The sequence below is a fragment of the Carcharhinus amblyrhynchos genome, chromosome 8 (assembly GCF_965287045.1).
Source record: "Carcharhinus amblyrhynchos chromosome 8, sCarAmb.v2.hapA, whole genome shotgun sequence".
Taxonomy (NCBI): Eukaryota; Metazoa; Chordata; class Chondrichthyes; order Carcharhiniformes; family Carcharhinidae; genus Carcharhinus; species Carcharhinus amblyrhynchos.
In genome coordinates this window covers 92,604,963-92,624,242 of record NC_137331.1, presented here as the reverse complement: position 1 = coordinate 92,624,242, position 19,280 = coordinate 92,604,963, and the positions used below count along the sequence as shown (strand labels likewise).

Genomic DNA, 19,280 nt, shown 5'->3' with positions numbered 1-19,280 from the left:
ACCTTTAAAGCTGGCTCTGTGTTATGGATCCTTTGCAAGATCTCTGGGACCTATAGAGATGCATAGACCCCAGTTCAAGAATCACAGCATTACAATAGTGGCTGCAATTCTAGAGTATTTCACTGGCTGTGAAGCACTCTGGGACTTTGTTTCTTCTCGATCAGTTTACATTCCCAGCTGTGAGTGAGCTTTGAACATTCAGATTCTGTCACAGGGGCACTCTGATGTTAAAACATGCCAAGGGTATGGTAAATATTTGTCAATCATACTTACTTCACATGAGGAACATGCTTGGGAAACTCAACTGTTCAATTAAGATCTTTACATACCCAGTCTTCACTTCTCGGAGCAATCTCCTCACTACTTTGGGCTCACTGTCCACACTCAAGGCGCTCAGCTTGCCATCGGGTGTGTGGAATGGATACCTGCAACAAGGGATCCCAATGCATTTCACCTGCTTTACACTATTTCACTAAATCAAAATCCAACCTAATATTCCACCACATTGGACACCCTGGAAAAACCTGTGCATCGGCCTCAGCAATGCAGTAACCGTCTTGCCTCTGGATCAGGAGTAAATTGGGGAAAACTGTCCCCACTTGTGGAAGGGTGGAGAACGAGAGGGCACTGATGAACAGTAATTGGCCAGTTGAGCACTGGAGACATGAGAGCAAAGCTTCAGACACGAGGAAAAACCTCTGCACGCAGCGAGTGGTTAGGATCTGGAATGCGCTAGCTGAGAGTGCGACTGAGGCAGGTTCAATCAAAGCATTCAGAAGAGAATTGGGTTATTATCTGAAAAGGGAAAGTGAATGGGGTTATGGGGAAAGGGCTGGGAAGTGGCTCTAGTTAAATTGCTCCCTCGAGGAAGCAGCTCAGACACGGCAAGGCGAGTGGCTTCCTCCTGTACTGTCACCATTCTGAAATTCTCTGATTCTGGGGAGGCAATCACAGATTTTAATCCTACTTTCTGGATTAAAGTCAGCAAGTCTGACACGCCATATAGTACTGACAGAGAGCTGCAGGGAGATCAGGGAAGCAACAGTGGTAGGGGACTCAATAGTTAAAACACCAGGGAGGTATTTCTCCCATTTCAGGTTTGACTTGATAGTATCTTGGCTTCCAGGGTCAAGGGCATTCTTGAATGGCATTCAGGGGGTTCGGAGGTGCAGGAGCAGTGCAGGGTGCAGAATGGATAGAGGAGGGTGAACAGCCAGAGGTCATGGACCAAATAGATAGAAAGAGCAGTGAGCTCTTGCAGGCGAATTATAGGTGGTTAGGAAAGGAATTTAAAAAGTAGGACCTCAAAGGTTGCAACTTCCAGATTACTCCCAGTGTTGGCGAAGTAGGACCTTGCTGCTGTTTCTGCCTAGGAAGTGAAGCGAAAATCAGTTTTACAGCTCTGTGAGTGATACTGTAGCCAAAGTATAAGAATTGTGACTCCACTGAAATGAATGTCAAGAAGGTCTACTGAGGAGTGTCAAGGGTCTGTGTTACAAGTATAGACTGGAGAGACTTGGGCTTTCATTCAAGTACAAATGAGCTAGATCTCTCTCAGAAAATAATATTTTGAAATACTGTATGTTTTTAAAAAGAAATTTGAAGTTTCAGTTAATAGCTAAACATACAGCAGAGAAAGATTTCATGTTTCAAGGCATTTACTGTAACAAACAGGCTAAAAGCATCTCAGACTAAGCACTACTTTGTCAGCAACTAATATTTTATTCTACAGAGCAGAAGCTTTAGAAAAAATACACTGGGCCTAACCTTCCTCAAAATGGCAATCATCATCAGATTGCCACTACACTCCTTTTTTTACACTAAAGTGACGCTCTACATTTCCAAACTGGGTCTCTCCAGAAATGTGGAGTGCTCTGGGCGTTCTTTGTAGAGCAGGATCATCTGGGGAAGCCAAACCACACACTCTTTTTACAGCACCAGCTTCTTGCTGTACTTTGGTAAATCTTCATCCACTGACACGCTGAAAAACTCTGGGGCATTTAAATAACTTTTCAGTGTTTTAGTGAATGAGTGTGACTGAGGTAAGTGGGTGGGATGGCAGGGTGGGTAGTATGGTGAGGTCAGTTTGGGGGCAGGTTGGGGTGTTAGTGGGTAATTGGAGAATCAGATGGATAGTTGGAGAATTCCGGGGTGGGGGTGGGGGGGTGGGGCAGTCAAAGGGTCAGTGGAGAAAGTCAGAGGGTTGGGGAGGATACTGAGGGACAGTTCTCGCAGTGCCAGGTAATGATCATCTCCAATAAGAGAGAATCCAACCATCATCCCTAGACTGTCAATGCAATTGGCATCACTGAATCCCCCATTATCAATATCCTGAGGGTTACTGCTGACAAGAAAGAGAACTGGACTAGCTATGGTTACAAGAGCAGGTGAGAGGCTAGGAATCTATTAATTATCTAGATGAGAATGTGGGGGGGTGTTCAATGAGTTTGCAGGTGACTCAAAAATTGGTGGTGCGGTAAACTGCAAGCAGGGAAGCCTCAAAATACAGAGCAATATTGATGGGCTAGTCAGATGGTCAGAACAGTGACTAGTGGAATTTAACCCTGAAAATGTGGGGTGGTGTATTTTGGGAGGACTAACAAGGCAAGGAAATACACATGGTAGGACACTAGGAAGTACAGAGGACTAGAAGGACCTTGGGATACATGTTCATAGGTCCCCAAATGCAGCAGGACAGGTACGTAAGGTGGTTAAAAAGGCATATGGAATACTTGCCTTCATTAACCAAGGCATAGAATATAAGAACAGGGAGGTTATGATGAAGCTGTATAAAACATTTGTTACGTCACAGCTAGAGTACTGTGTGCAGTTCTGGTTGCCACCAGGAAGGATGTGATTGCACTGGAAAGGGTGCAGAGGAGATTCGTCAGAACGTTGCCTGGGCTGGAGTGTTTCAGCTATGGAGAGAGGCAGATAAGCTGGTGTTGTCCTCCTTAGAGCAGGGAAAGCTGAGCGGATCCTAAGTGATGTACAAAAAATTATGAGAGGCATTAATAGAACAGATAGGAAGCAACATTTCCCCTTTGTAGAGGGGTCAATCACCAGGGGGGCCAGAACATGTACCCCAAGGTCTTTCTAAAAGCTGGTCTTATTGCGGTATACAAGAACAGAAAAGGTAAATCTAATTTTAAATTACATTGTGACAGTGGGACTAAGCGACAAGTTCAAGACTTAAGGCAAGAGATTTAGAGAGGATTTGAGGAAAAAACCTTTTCACCCAGAAAGTGGTGGGAATCTAGAACTCATTGCCTCAAAGGGTGGTAGAGCAGGGAACCCTCACAACATTTAAGAAGCATTTAGATGGACACTTGAAACACCATAGCACAGAAGGCTATGGACCAAGTACTGAAAAATGGGGTTAGAATAGGTAGGTGCTTGATGGCTGGCATACACACGACGGGCCAAAGGACCTCTTTAGTGCTGTAAAACTCCATGACTTTAGATTAACTGAGGCACTTTGATTGCTATGATTAGTCAACAACTCTATTATGATTGCATTCTACGCTGTATTATTCTATCAACTATCAGCCAGGTAAAAGGAGAACCAGGTCAACTTTGGACATTCTTTGTCCAGCAAACCCTATGTTCGGTGCGGAAAGGAGGCATCTAAAAGTTGGTCTTATTGAGGTATACAAGAATGGAAAAGGTAAATCTGATTTTAAATTACATTGTGACAGTGGAACTAAAAGACAAGTTCAAACTAGTAAGGGGAAAAAAAAGAACTGATATCAAGCAATTCTTCCCCCAGAAATGGTAGTTTTTGTTTTAGATGATTGTATACAACGGATGGTATGGAATTGGCACGCATTATATAACTCACCCAACTATACCTTCCATTCTCCTCAATGGAAGAGAGGGTCACATGCGGTGTATAATAGTTGGTATAATTCAAAATGGTCCATTTTACAACTAGCCCATTGCTATCCTCACACAGTAACCAATGGAAGCCCAGGAAGAATAGCACAGGGAATAAAAAAACTTGGGAATCATTTAAAAACAAGAACTATTATTAAATCTAGTTTCTCTCTACTTTCTAGTTTATTATTAAACTAGAAAGAGTGCAAAAAAGATTTACTCGAATGCTACCGGGACTTGATGGTTTGAGTTATAAGGAGACGCTAGATAGACTGGGACTTTTTTCTCTGGCGCATAGGAAGCTGAGGGGTGGTCTTATAAAGGCCTATAAAATAATGAGTGACATAGATCAGCCAGATAGTCAATATCTTTTCCCAAAGGTAGGGGAGACCATTGGTTTAAGGTGAGAGGGTAGAAATACAAAAGGGTCCAGAGAGGCAATTTTTTCACACAGAGAGTGGTGAGCTCTGGAACAAGCTTTCAGAGGTAGTAGTAGAGGCAGATACAATTCTATCTTTTAAAAAGCGCTTAGACAGTTACATGGGTAAGATGGTTATAGAGGGATGTCGGCCAAATGCGGGCAATTGGGACTAGCCCAGGGGTTTAAAAAAAGGGATGGCATGGACAAGTTGGGCCATAAGGCCTGTTTCCAGAGTCTATGACTCTATATCTGGTACACCAATCAGGCAAAGATCTTCCTGAATGGGAAAACTAACCGTTCATTAGCGACGTCATTATCTTGTGATGTACGTCCTTGGGCAGAACAAACATAAAAAGCTTGTGAACCCAGAGTCAAATCTACAACTCTAGAAACAACTATTATGTCCACAGCTCCCTTCCTCCTCATTTCCATACAAGCTATGTGAGCTAGTTAAACATCTAACCGCCTTTCTGTGAAGATCCCTGTTTGTTTAATTCAACTGCTCGAGGGGGATTGTTTTGGTATTATTTCCTTGTAGAACACTTGACTTGTTGCCAAGGATCGTTAGGTATTGAAAACTGGCAGCCCTGCTGTCTGAATAAAAAAATCCAGGCTGTCAGATGATGACTGGCCAGTGATAAAGTCTGAATCGATTTGAAGATTGTGTTGGACTCTTTTCTCCAAGCACGTTGCCAGGGAGACGCGAACAACAAACTTTTGCAACATCCGTAACAAAATAGGCTTAGGCTGCAGGTGGCTGTTAGGACTCCGAGGTATTTAGTCAAATTCAAAGGATAGTTTTAATAAATGAAGAAGGGAATAGTGGCAAAAGGGGACTCAGGATAGGAAGAGGTAATCAGATTGGAGAAGGCTGATGTGGATTAAAGTTTTATTTATTAGTCACAAGCTTACTGTGAAAATCCCCAAGTTGCCACACTTCAGTGCCAGTTCGGGTACACTGAGGGAGAATTTAGCATGGCCAATTCGCCTAACCAGCACATCTTTCGGACTGTGGGTAGAAATCGGAGTATCCGGGGAAAACCCATGCAGACACAGGGAGAACGTGCAAACTCCACGCAGACAGTGACCCAAGCAAGGGATTGAATGCAGATCCCTGGCGCTGTGAGGCAGCAGTGCTAATTACCATAACATTGTGCTTACAAACATGAGCAGTTGGGCAGGATGGCCTGTTTTTCGCTATAGATTCTAAGCAAGACCAAAATAAACTGGGATGCTTTATATTTAGTATTGCACAACTTTACTATGCAAAACACCATTCAGCCCATCTTGCTAGCTGTTCTCCAAGTTCCCCTCTCTTTTCCATTTTACACTGTTATTTTTGAAATATGTGCGCATTCCCCACTAACAGTAATTATGGATTCTGGTCCCAACACTGGTTCTGGCTGAGCAATTCCCATCCCGACAACCTGATGGACATTTAAAACAACCCCAACCTCACTCCTTGTTCTTTTGAAACTGACATCCCTATGGAGGGAGAAATCGAGAGCAGTGCCTCTCTTTATTTCTGCTGTTTGGACATTGCAGTTTAGAAAACATGGCTTTGAGGGTCCACTACAATGTGCCCTTCAAGAGCAATGATATTCAAATATTCTTTGCTCCTTAGAGTCAGGGGGTTTAGCAGTGTTACTACATGGGGTTATGGGGATAGAACCTGGGTGGGATTGTTGTCGGTGCAGGCTGCATGGGCCAAATGGCCTCCTTCTGCACAGTGTGGATTCTATGATTAACTCTGCAATGAAGTTACTGTAAAAATCTCCTAGTCGCCACACTCCGGAGCCTGTTCGGGTACACAGAGGCAGGATTTTAGCATGGCCAATGCACCTAACCAGCATGTCTTTAGGACTGTGGGAGGAAACCCACGCAGACATAAGGAGAACGTGCAGACTCTGCACAGACAGTCATCCAAGCCAGGAACGGAACCTGGGTGCCTGCTAACTATTGTGTCACTGAGAGTGGAGCTCAAGAAAATTATAATGGCCCGGAAACTGGTAACTGAGACAATTGTTGGAGATGTGGCCTAACAAGTTCTCTGGCCCTAATGGACCTCATCCTAGGGTATTAAAAGAGGTGGCTAGTAAAAGAGTCGATATGTTAGTTTTAATTTTCCAAAATTTACTATATTCGGAGAAGGTTCCAAAGACTGTAGGGAGACAGAAAGAAGGAAACTATAGACCAGATAACTTAATACCAGAAGGAAAATGTTTGAAGCTATGATTAAAGATATTATAGGGGAGCATTTAGGAAAATTCAAGGTATTCAGCCAGAGACAACATGGTCTGCTGAGAAGGAAATCGTGTTTAACCAATTTATTGGAGCTCGTTGAAGAGGTAACATGTGCTGTGGATGGTCTAATCTAAATCTACATGGTCACTATCAATTCCTTTCTACCTCATATTTTTGTTTAGCTCCCATTTGTGCCATTCACTTCAACCACTCCTTGCAGTAGCAAGTTCCACATTCTTTGGGTGAAAAAGTTTCTGCAGGTGCAGCAGGTGATCAAGAAGGCAAATGGAACGTTGGTCTTATCGCAAGGGGGATGGAATATAAAAGCAGGGAGGTCTTTCTGCAGTTGTACAAGGCACTGGTGAGGCTGCAACTAGAGTACTGTGTGCAATTTTGGTCCCCTTATTTGTGAAAGGATATATTGGCCTTGGAGGGAGTACAGAGAAGGTTCACCAGGTTGATACCGGAGATGAGGGGGGTTAGCTTATGAGGAGAGATTGAATAGATTGGGCCTGTACTCGTTGGAGTTTAGAAGGCTGATGGGTGATCTTGTAGAGACATATAAGATAATGAAGGGGCTAGACAGGGTAGAGGCAGAGAGATTATTTCCACTTGGAAAGGAAACAAGAACTAAAGGACACAGCCTCAAAATAAGGGAGGGTCAGTTTAGAACAGAGTTCAAGAGGAACTTCTCTCAGAGGGTAGTGAATCTCTGGAATTCTCTGCCTATTGAAGCAGTGGAAGCTACTTCGTTGAAAATGTTTAAGTCACAGGTAGATAGATTCCTGATCGATAAGGGAATTAAAGGTTACGGGGAGCAGGCAGGTAAGTGGAACTGAACCACTTCCAGATCAGCCATGATCTTATTGAATGGCAGGGCAGGCTCGAAGGGCCAGATGGCCTACTCCTGCTCCTATTTCAGATGCTCTTACGTTCAATCAAATCCCGGAAATATATACCCGTTTTCCTTTCCTCTGGAGCCTCCAAGTTACATCGGTTCACTTCGTCAAGAATTCAGGGAATAATTTAGCATAATCACGTGGTAGATCTCTTGCTTAGTAGGTTTTTTGGTGACAAAATACCCCGCTGGCAGCAGGCATTGCAATATTGTGCAACTTTGGTCGATATATTTCAGGTTTCATTAGTTTGAGAATGCTTGGCAGAGCAGCAGCGATATCTGGATGAAGAATCCAGTAAACATGAGTTCAAATTACAAAGTCTGAGAACTTAAATTCAGACAATACAAAATCTGGAAGTTAAAGCTGTTATCAATGAAAATGTCCATGGAACTACAGGATTGTAAAACAAAATTCAATTTATTTATCATCAGAAAAGGAAATCTTTAATCCTTTCTCAGTTTCTAGTCCTACACCATTGTGTCTGACTTGAAACTGCCCTTTGAAATGGCCTAGCAAGCCACACATTGTAGCAAACCGGGAAAGTTGGGATGGTCAATAAATGCCAACATTGCCAAAGACAACAACATCCGGAGAATGAATCAAAGAAAGTGGTCATAAAAAGCAAATTAGCTGGCCACAATACTGCATGAAATTTCTCATTCCTCACCAGTAATGTGCTGCAATGAGTGCCGATGGGCTAATTGATAATGCAAGATGTATTGGTGTGTCCAACTTTCTCTTCACCCAGTCAATAAATAGCAAAGCTCAATGGATAACAATTAGGAATGGAATCCCTGTGAACTTCTTCTTACTCCAAAGACCAAATTCAAAAAATTCATAGAAAATAGTGTAGCAGAGACAGAGTGGTGTACAAAGTCAGTGTCATCTGTACAACTCCAACTGCTGCTCTGGTGAGATCGGGTAACTCAGCACAGAATGTTAGCACTTATTGCAAAAGGGTTGGAGTATAAAAGTAGAGAAGCCTGTTTCCATTCTGCAAAACCTCTATGACTCTATAAGTGTTGTTGCAATTGTATAGGATGTCATTGAGACCACATCTGGAGTATTGTGTCCAGTTTTGGTCTCCTTATTTGAGAAAGGGTGAGATGGCACTGGAGACAGTTCAGAGGCGGTTCACCAGATTCATTCCAGGATGAAAGGGTTGATGTATGAGAAGAGGTTGAACAGTTTGAGCTTATACACATTGGAGTTAAGCAAGGTCAGAGGGGGATCTGATCGAGGTACATAAAATACTAAAATCAGCACTGGAAGAGTGCGTGGAGGGCTGTGACAAGTGATGTTCCTCAGGGATCAGTGCTGGGACCTTTGATGTTTGTAATATATATAAATGATTTAGAGGAAAATGTAACTAGATTGATTAGTAAGTTTGCAGATGACACAAAGGTTGGTGGATTTGCAGATAGCGAATAGGACCATCAGAGGATACAGCAGGATATAGATCAGTTGGTGACTTAAATGGAGAGATGGCAGATGGAGACTAATCCGGACAAATGTGAGGTAATGCATTCTGGAAGGTCCAATACAGATAGGAAATATATAGTAAATTGCAGAACCGTTAGAAGTATTGATAAGCAAAGGGATCTGGGTATACAGGTACACGGGTCGCTGAAAGTGGCAATGCAGGTGGATAAGGTAGTCAAGAAGACATACGGCATGCTTGCCTTCATCGGCCGGGGTACTGAGTTTAAAAATTGGCAAGTCATGTTGACGCTTTATAGAACTTCAGTGAGGCCACACTTGGAACATAGTGTTCAATTCTGGTTGCCACACTACCAGAAGGATGTGGAGGCTTTCGAGAGGGTACAGAAAAGCTTTATCAGGATGTTGCCTGGTATGGAGGGCATTAGCTATAAGAACAGGATGGAGAAACTTGGTTTGTTCTCACTGGAGTGACGGAGGTTGAGGGGAGACCTAACAGAAGTCGACAAAATTGTGAGAGGCACGGACAGAGTGGATAGTCAGAAGCTTTTTCCCAGGGTGGAAGAGTCAATTACTAGGGGGCATAGGTTTAAGGTGTGAGGTGAAAGTTTTAAAAGAGATGTACGAGGCAGATTTTTTTTTTTACACAGAGAGTGGTGGATGCCTGGAACTCATTGCTGGGGGAGGTAGTCGAAGCGGATACGGTAGTAACTTTTAAGGGGGTGTCTTGACAAGCACATGAATGAGATGGGAACAGAGGGATATGGTCCACCGAAGGGTAGGGGGTTTTAGTTAAGTCAGGCAACGTGGTCATTCGTGCAGGTTTGGAGGGCTGAAGGGCCTATTCTTCTGCTGTAATTTTCTTTGTCCTTAAAAGGGATTGATAAAGTAAACATAGACCAAATGTTTCCTCTTATGGGGCAATCTAGAACAAGAGGTCACAGATATAGGTTGAGAGGCGGTAGATTTAAAACTGAGATGAGGAGGAACTACTTCTCTCAGATTGGTGAATTTGTGGAACTCACTGCCCCAGAGAGCAGTGGAATCTGCATCATTAAATGGTTCCAAGAAGACAGATATATTTCTGATTTTAAAAATGAGTTAAAGGGATATGGGGAACAGCTAGGGAGGTGAATTTGAGGCCAGGAGGAGAGCAGCCATGATCTCATTGAATGGTGGAGCAGACTTGAAGGGCTGAATTGCCTAATTCTGCTCCTAATTCCTATGTTTCTATGTTTCACAGATCTAAATTAGTGCTTAGTGCTACACCAAGTAGTACTTTTACTCATTGACTCATCAAATGGCAAGACCTTGGTGTCTATGTGTCTATGCACATGCTCTGTCTGAGGCCAGAACTCTCCATTCACCTGACGAAGGGGGTAACCTCGAAAGCTAGTGAGTTTACTATCAAATAAATCGGTTGGACTTAAACCTGGTGTTGTCAGACTTTTTACTGTGTTTACCCCAGTCCAACGCCAGCATATCCACATCAAGACCTTGGTGTGCCAGTGGCCAGTTTGAAAAGTGAATGCAACTTTGGAACACAGGGCATTACATACAAGAAGAGGCCATTCAGCCCCTTGGTCCTGCCTCACATTTGATGAGCCAATTAGATCTTAGCTCAACTCTGTTGACCTGCCTTTTCTCCATATTTTTGATTATGCAATGTCCTCATTGTATCTTACCCAATTCCTTTCCCATTGGTGGTCATGTTAAAATTGGACCTTTATCTTAGTTGTTCTCCTTTTCTTATTCTTTACCCTTACCCAACAAAAAAAATCTACTGATCTCAATCTTGAGACCCCTAATTGTCCCTGATTCACTGCCTCTCAGCCATGGACACAGTCTCTCCATGGCTGAGATCACTCACCTGTCCACAGCAGAATTTGGAGCCTTTTCATTGTCAACAAATTTCCACCATTCTTGTCCAACTTGATTGCCACACTGCCCAATCTGTAGCCAAATGGTGGACATTCCTACAGGAAAATTAAAAGATGTTGGTCATTTCTCATACTTCTAAGACAAACCCTAGTGAATGGCGTCCATAGGATAAAATAAGGAATAAGAGGAGAAAAACGAAGATAAAGGTCCAATTTTAGCACAGACCACCAATGAGAAAGGAGTAACATGGAGACAGTCATCTGTTTTGCAACCTGAGTGATTTTACCCTCACTGATTTCAAAACTGGGAAAGATGTAAAAATAGCATCCAGCTCACCTTCTACAGTACAGATCAGGTTAAAATCGAGATTAGATGTTTAGAGAAAAGAAAGATTGCCATTTCTATTCTGTTTTTCAATACCACTGGATATCTCAAAGCACTTTACAGTCAATGACGTGCTTTTGAAGTGTAATCACCGATTTAATGTTAAAAAAGCCCTGCAGCTAATTTATACTTTGCAAAAGGTGAAACGTTCAGACAGCACTGTGTTAGTGACCTGATCATCTGTTTTTATAACGTTGATTGAGGGATAAATATTGCCCAGGACATCAGGTACAACTCCTCTGCTCTTCTTCAAAATACTGCCATGGGAGCTTTTACATTCACCTAAGCAGGCTTCTGGAGCGCGCCCACCACCACCACTCCAAAAAATGGCATCTCCAAAACAGCAATGCTCTCTCTCAGTACAGCTCTGGAGTGTTAACCTTGGTTTCTGTACTCAAGTCCTGGAGTGGGACTTGAACCCATGACTTTCCGACTCAGAGGTCAGACTGTCACCACTAAAAGTAAGGTGGAGGGAAATATCACAAAAACCCAAGAGTAAACACTAAGGCCCTTCAGGGAAGGGAAGCCACCAATCCTATTAGATAGAAATGTGGAAAATATACTACACAGGAGACCATTCAGCCCATTGTGTCTGCACCAGCTGAAGAAGAGCTACCCAGCCTAATCCCTCTTAATCCATAGCCCTGGAGGTCAATGCACTTCCAGTCCACATCCAAGTATGTTTTTTTTAAATGTTAAGTGGGTTTCTGCCTCTAGCACTCTTTCAGACAATGAACTTCACAACCCCATCACCCTACAGTTGGATAAATGCTCAACACCTCTCTGATCTTTCTGCCAATGACTTAAATCTACGCCCCTGATTACTGTCCTTTCAGCTAAGGGAAATAATAGGTTGACTCATCTAATCAATCAAGGCCCCTCATAATTTTACATTCCACAGTGAACTCTCCCCATGGCAACCTCTATCTCCAGACTCTCCCACGGCTAAATTCCCCTATTCTGGCATTGTCCTCGTAAATTTCCCCCAAATATCTGGCCGCTATTTCACACGATGTGGGTGATTCTTAATCGTTTCTAAGCTGGTCTAGTACCATCCCCTTCAGGGGGCAGCATGGAGAAGATTGTAAAAGCAACTTATCGACATTGCCCCTATTGAAAAACACATTTTTTTTGTTTATATCCAATTCGATCCAAAGTCCAATTCTTACTTATTACTTATTAGTTTACTTATCAGTGTCACAAGTAGGCTTACATTAACACTGCAATGAAGTTACTGTGAAAATCCCCTAGTCGCTACACTCTGGCACCTTTTTGGGTACACCGAAAGAGAATTCAGCACAGCCAATGCGCCTATCCAGCATGTCTTTCAGACTGTGGAAGGAAACCAGAGCACCTGGAGGAAACCCACGCAGACATGGGGGGAATGTGCATACTCCACACAGACACTGACCAAAACTGGGTATCAAACCCAGGTCTCTGGCTCTGTGAGGCAGCAGGGCTAACCACTGTGCCGGTGCTGAGGTAGGGAATCAGCCATGATCATATTGAATAATGGGGCAGGCTCGAGCACCTACTTCTCCTATTGCCTATGTTTCTATAATACACATGATGCAGGGGAATCCAGGGACACCCAGCAAACACAAATATCAACACACTATTCAGAGTTTTACCAACTGGCACTTGCTTGAAGTTCAATTCCAGCATTTTCTGAGTTGGGAATGTGACTACAAACCAAATCTTGCTTCCCCAGATTGGTAAAAAGGTACAAGATGGAACTCAAGGTACTGAGGCAGATGATCTATAAAATTAGAACTTGGTAGCACAGTAGTTAACACTGCTGCCTCACAGCGCCAGGGACCAGGGTTTGATTCCCGGTTTGGGTCACTGTGTGGAGTTTGCTTGCTCTTCCGTGTCTGCTCCGGTATCCTCCCACATTCAGAAAGATGTGCTGGTTAGGTGCATTGACCGGAACAGGCGCCGGATTGTGGCAACTAGGGGAATTTCACAGTAACTTCATTGCAGTGTTAATGTAAGCCTTATTTGTGACTAATAAATAAATAATAAAGGATTTAACGCAATTGGCAAAAGAACTAAATAGCAAATGAGGACGACTGGATTTACACGTTAGTTGTTGTTAAAAGGCGATTTCAGCAATTCCAGTTTTCAAAAGGGAATTTGACATGTATATATCTAGAAAGGAAAAAAAATGTAGGACCGCGGGGAAAGAGGAGGGAGGAGGAACAATTGGAAAGCTCTTTGAAAGAGTTGGCACCAAGGGGAAAATTCAAGGACTACACTGTGCCTGTCGGGACGCGTCGGAAAGCAGTTAAACTTTTGTTTCCAAAAGCTCTGAACACATCAGTGATTCACGTGTTATCACTCTACAACGTGTTCCACACTACAATTACTCAACTGGTCACACTCCGTAGCCTAGGAGGCATGTACCGGAGAGAGAGGAAACAAACTTACAGTACCTGGCGGTTTAATACGATGATGCAGAAAACTGCCTCTCGATCTCCCAAAGAAAGTGACTCCAAATGGACGATGTCATGTTAAAAAACGGATTACGGGCAAAGTTATTTTTCTAAATGAGCTATAAACAGATTTAACAAACCAAGCTTCATTCTTGCTGTTGGCAAGCCTTGTTAAACTACAGTAAGAGGTCTCACAACACCCGACTGAAGTCCAACAGGTTTAAATTACGTCTGTTGTCGACTTTTTTTTGGAAACAAAATACAACTTGGAGAAGGAAAAGTCAGAGCGGGGAGGAGGGTTGGAGGAATAACAAACCAGAACCTAACTGCGAGAGGAGGAAAGGAAACCGGGACAAACCTGACTATTATCAGCAGTAACTTCCATGAATGAACGATAATAAAATGTCGCTTGTTGTGTCAGTTTCACAGGGCGGTCTGGCGCGACTTTCGATTGGCCTGGGCGGCTGTCAATTTCACAGGAAATTCCCAGTCACTTTGTAAAGTAAAAAAAAGCCTCGGTTCATTTCCGTTTGTACGGAGGGACGTATATCGTTCTAGTGTTCTTTCTCGAGCCTAAAAAAATACACACACATATAGAATGTGTGCTTAAAACAAGAGAGAACCCGCAGAGAGAAAAAATACAAATTAAAATGGGTTTGACTGTAAGGAATTGCGTTCCTTTCTGACGGAAAGGTTTTTTTAACGTTATAGTTTTTTTTGAGGGGGACAGAGGATTAAAAAAAAGATTGTGTGCCTGATTTATATATGTATATAGATACGCACACACGGTAGAATAATATATGGAAAGGATGTTTTAGACAGAAGGGCTTCGAGTGAGGATGCCTCACAAGGCGACCGGTAGCGGAGCAGCGAGCATGGAACGAAGCTGAAGGGCAACATTTGTATCGGATCGGAGCAGAGAATTGATACAAAAAGGTTCGATTTTGGAACGTCGCGGACGCCGGGATTCTAATTTCGGAACGTCGCGGGCGCCGGGATTCTAATTTCGGAACGTCGAGTTGCCACTCGCTTGAGGAGGAAAAGTCTCAACGTTCCAAAAGGAAGGTGGAAGAGAAATTCACAGCCCAGGGGGAAATTTACACGCCGGCTTCCAGAATCGCTGGGGGAATTTTTTCTTTTCTCGCTGCTTTATTATTTTTTTTCTTTTTAATGCTGAATGTTTTGAGTAAAATAGCGCCGCTCGCTGAAGATGGGGGACGCTTATGACCCAGAGCACCCGACCGAGTAAGTGATCAAAATATTATCACTCAATTGATTTATATAATTGGTACGCGGCGGATTTCCAGTAAAACTTGCATTTAGGAAATGAAATGAGAGAGAGAGAGAGTGGCAAAACAAACACACGGGGGGAAAAAAATAACCCCACGAGTTTGGACTGTTTTGGGGCGCAGTGCCCTAAAGGCGATGGTCTTGAAGGGCTTAGAGACCAGGCCCCTGTGATGGTCACACACTCTCCTCTCCCTCATGTTTTAATCCCATCCCACCAACTCCTATTTTGCCTTCAGCCATCTCCCAACCTCGTTCGGCTCGAAGGTGAAATAAATGGCGGGCAAACTTTGAAAGGGGGAAGACGAAAAATTACACACAGCCTAGCTTCAGAGAGAAGCAAGGCCCAAAATCCACGACGCTCACGTACATGCAATGGGCGGGCGGGTGAAGAAGCTTGCGGCACCTCAGGAGTGTGCGTTGATGGGGAGCACTGGGCCTAAGAGAGGAGCATGGTTTAGCTTTTAGCTGGGCAGTGGTTATACAGGCAGGGAGAATGGTGGGTGGAGTACATGGAGAGAGGGATCAGTTAAAGAGAGGTGGGGGAGGGACGGTGGCTCTCTTACTTGGCAAAGTGGTCGTGTTTGGTATAAAACACTAAGCAATTGGCCCCATCGCATGACACCGGACACAATGGGGACAGAATAAAAGGGGGCAGTAAACACCAGACTGGGCAACGTAGCTAGTCAAAACCCAAATACATAGTGGCCATCGTTTAGCCAAGAAGACAGTTGGATGCCATCTTGAGTCATTTTAAGCTGTTATCATAAACTCACATAGCCATGAGGGAGAACACTTGGGATCAATTTGAGTAAAGCACGTGCAAGTTTTTTTTTAAGACTTTCACTAATTGTGAATCAGCTGGACTGGGGGTGACCTTTGTAAATCCCACAGGCAGAATATCACTTTTTCTTTTAAAAATGAAACAACAAATATTCAAATGAGGGAGGACTCTCTGTCCTCAATCCCTCATTCTGGTAGGAAGTCCTTTATACACATTATCTTCTAAGCTGTAGCTTGATAAACTGTACCTATTGAAATGAGAAACCTGTAGAATAATCTAGAAATACAGGTTGATCGTGGAGAAGGTAAAGGTGAGTTCATGATGTGGGTAAGGACCCCTCATCGACGAAATAAGCAAGTTTGGAGGGGGAAGAACCAGAAAGAATGGATTGTTCTCTTTTATTTACACCTCCCGGCACGGTCTGTGCTGATGAGGGTTTTGAGCTTTTGCTTCGCATTTTGCTTTCCTACTTTTATCCTTTTGTATGTGTGTTTATTTCTCTGCACAATGAAGTTCAGTTGTGGGGCAAGAAACTAATCAGCCTGACCTGCCACTGAGTTTTCAACTGAAGGAAAAAACTTACATTCATGTAGCACCCATTACTGCCGCAGAACATCTCAAGGCACTTACAACAACCAACAAAGTACTTTTGACACAGGGTCATTGTTGGCTAACTTGGCAGCCAAGTTGTGCACAGCCAGGACCCACAGAAAGCAATGAGACTAATAATCAGCTGGGGGGATTTTTTTGTTAATGGTGTTGGTTGTGGGATAAATGTCACCCAAGGACAATAGGGAGACCATCCCCGCTCTTCGAATAGAACCAGAGCCTTTTAAATATAACCATGGGGGTACACAGGGCCTGAGTTTAATGTCTCAACTAAATAATAACACCACTGTGCAGAGCTTCCTCAATATGCCATTGCTGTTCTGAGTGTGTAAGCATAGGTGTTATTACAGATACAGTATTCCAGCCATCTCCAACGCTCATCTTGTCCTCAAACATCCCCAGCTTCCATCAGACGTAAGAAGTCTCACAACACCAGGTTAAAGTCCAACAGGTTTATTTGGTAGCACGAGCTTTCGGAACACCGCTCCTTTATCAAATGAGTGGAGGTAGGTTTACATGTTTGTTGGACTTTAACTTGGTGTCCAACACTGGCATCTCCACCTCATGTCCATCAGGAGTAGCATGGCATTGATTTTGGGTATGGTGTAGTGATTGTGTTAGTGGAATAGTAATCCAGAGTCCTATACTAATAATTTAGAGGTCACACGACTTGGCAGTTTGTTAAAATTGAGCTCAAATTTTCAATCGGGGAAATAAAATCTCTGGAATTCTCTGCCCGTTGAAGTGGTGGAGGCTGCCTCGCTAAATATTTTTAAGACACGGGTTGATAGGTTTTTGATAAGCGAGGGGATTAAGGGTTATGGGGAGAAGGCGGGAATGCGGAACTGAGCCACAACAGATCAGCCATGACCTTATTGAATGGCAGGGCAGGCTCGAAGGGCTAGATGGCCTACTCCTGCTCCTATTTCTTATGTTCTTATGTAAAAAGCAGCCACCACTAAAAGTGATCATGAAGTTGTCAGGGTTTTATAGCAGCCCAACTCACTCCTGATGCCCCTTAGAGAAGGAAAACTGCTGTCTTCCTGGTCTGCCCGATACGCGACTCCAGTCCCACACCAGCTTTTAACCAATCCACAGCCATTCAATTGCCTGAATCCACCACAAACACTGCAGCGGCCAAAGGAGGCCCTAGCTCCACCACCTAAAGGCGGGCAGCTCTGGCCTTGGCCGTTGAAACCCACATTTTCTCACCAACCCCCAGCCCGCCCTCCTTCCCTTCTGCACATGGTAACTGAACCTCGTTGGGTGGGTTGTTGTCTTTTGGCTGCAATGGAGAGTATAGGTCCATATCCCTCAATACTAAATCACATTCTGCCTTGATCATGGACATGAGGGGAATCAATGGATTCCCTGGTGGAGAAAGCATGCTGATTGGGGATATATTTTAAGCAAGGTGCTTTTGATAATTGAGTTAGGAAACCGCAAAGAATGGGCAGTTTGGGAGTTAATATTCGACTTTGGCCTTTGCGGGGTTGCCATTGTTCTCTGTGGATTTCAGTGTTAACGCTAGAATGTGCAGATACATTCACTATCTCCCAGAAGAGCTATTGTAGGTTGCATCTGTATGAAATAAGGTTGTGGCTTGGGAGGGCATGATAAGCTTGAGTGGAATACTACAGCAACTGGAACAGATGCACCAAACCTAGAGGGAGAACTTATGATGGAAAATTGAAGGCTTGGTGCAAGAACAGGTTCCGAGAAAGCAAGATTTGCAGAGCACCCATTCATCATCTCGGGCTGACCCAAACCACTTCACAGCCAATGAAATATCCTCACTGTTTTAATGTAGAATGTGTAACAGCCAATTTGTACATAGCAGGCATCCAAAAACAGCAATTAAATAATTGATCACACTATGTTTCATGGCAGTTGAGGGATAATTATTGGTCAGTTCACCAGGGGAATTCCCCTGTTCATCATTGAACAGAGCCGTGGGATCCTTTACCTGGGGTCATTCGAGGTGATTGAGAATCTCTGAGAAATGAAACCACCCACAATGAGTGAACATGTAGGGCGTAAAGTGTCTCAAAGTGGTACGGACAATATCTTAATTTGGAATTCTAGGTTTTAGTTAATTAAACTTTGTCTACATTTTATTGGCGACACTTCCTAAGGCACTTCTGGTGCTGTCTTTTTGATTGATGACATTGGACCTCCTTTGTTCATTCATTAAAATGGGCAGTGGGGGAAGAAACTTCAGTTGGCGGGGGTGGGGGGGTCATTGGAGTGGTGCCTTTTCATGCCTCAGACCAGAATTCAAAGTCCATGGGGATGGAGGCGCAGGTTCCCCTCTTGCCTGTCTCTCTCTCTGTTATAGCTGATGTGGATATAGAGCACTGGCTAGAATTTTATATTCACGTGTTGGAACCAGATAATTGTGCCACATTTGTGGATTGCACATTGGGCTGCTCTTTGTTCCATGGTAACTACAGTTCTGGGTAACTATAGTCGAGCAGTGAAGAGTTTTCCACTTTCCATTTGTGCAGCAAAGGTTCTCATCTGGCAGCATTCATGCAGTTCAATGTTGTGCATGAGGAAGGTGACAGGATAGGTGCTGGAAGGGCAGAGTTTCAGATAAAGGGTCTCCCATCTGAGTGAAGACGAGAAGAAATTTCTTCACCTGGAGGGTTGTGAGTCTTTAGAATTCTCTACCCCAGATAGTAGAGGCTGAATCGTTAAATATATTCAAAGCTGTGATCAACGAGTTTTTGAGCTGAGGGAGTTAAGGGAAACAAACAGGGAAGTGGAAGTTCAGATCAAGTTTAAAGTTTGTTTATTAGTGTGACAAGTAGGCTTATTGCAATGAAGTTATTGTGAAAATCCCCTGGTTGCCACATTCCGGCACCTGTTCGGGTACGCTGAGGGAGAATTTAGCACGGCCAATCCACCGAACCATATATCTTTCGGACTGTGGGAGGAAACTGGAACACCTGGAGGAAATCCACGCAGGCAGTGGGAGAACATGCAGACTCCGCACAGACAGTGACCCTAGCTGGGAA

The 19,280-nt window shown here is 43.6% G+C and overlaps 2 protein-coding genes across 7 annotated transcripts in view; one reads left to right on the top strand and one right to left on the bottom strand.

The window, feature by feature from the left end:
• Nucleotides 1–13,999, bottom strand: part of LOC145346777 (tubulin delta chain-like) — a 59,833-nt gene extending 45,834 nt beyond the window's left edge. The window contains exons 1-3 of one of the 2 annotated variants that reach the window (XM_080194498.1): nucleotides 13,939–13,999; nucleotides 10,751–10,856; nucleotides 330–425 (exon numbers count right to left, since the gene is read on the bottom strand). In XM_080194498.1, coding sequence (XP_080050624.1) covers nucleotides 330–425; nucleotides 10,751–10,854 — 200 coding nt within the window. In that variant the 5' untranslated portion in view covers nucleotides 10,855–10,856; nucleotides 13,939–13,999. Of the gene's footprint in view, nucleotides 1–329; nucleotides 426–10,750; nucleotides 10,857–13,580 lie in introns of both variants that reach the window. The other variant, XM_080194497.1, reaches the window with a different exon arrangement.
• A 73-nt stretch (nucleotides 14,000–14,072) lies between these two features.
• The window catches only part of setd2 (SET domain containing 2, histone lysine methyltransferase), a 101,956-nt gene continuing 96,748 nt past the window's right edge, over nucleotides 14,073–19,280 (top strand). For 3 of the 5 annotated variants that reach the window (XM_080194492.1, XM_080194490.1, XM_080194487.1), the window contains exon 1: nucleotides 14,073–14,825. Coding sequence is in view for 1 of the 5 variants with exons in the window: in XM_080194488.1 (XP_080050614.1) it covers nucleotides 14,791–14,825 (35 nt within the window). In the remaining 4 variants the exon portion in view is untranslated. The remainder of the gene's footprint in view (nucleotides 14,826–19,280) is intronic. The other 2 variants (XM_080194488.1, XM_080194491.1) reach the window with 1 other exon arrangement.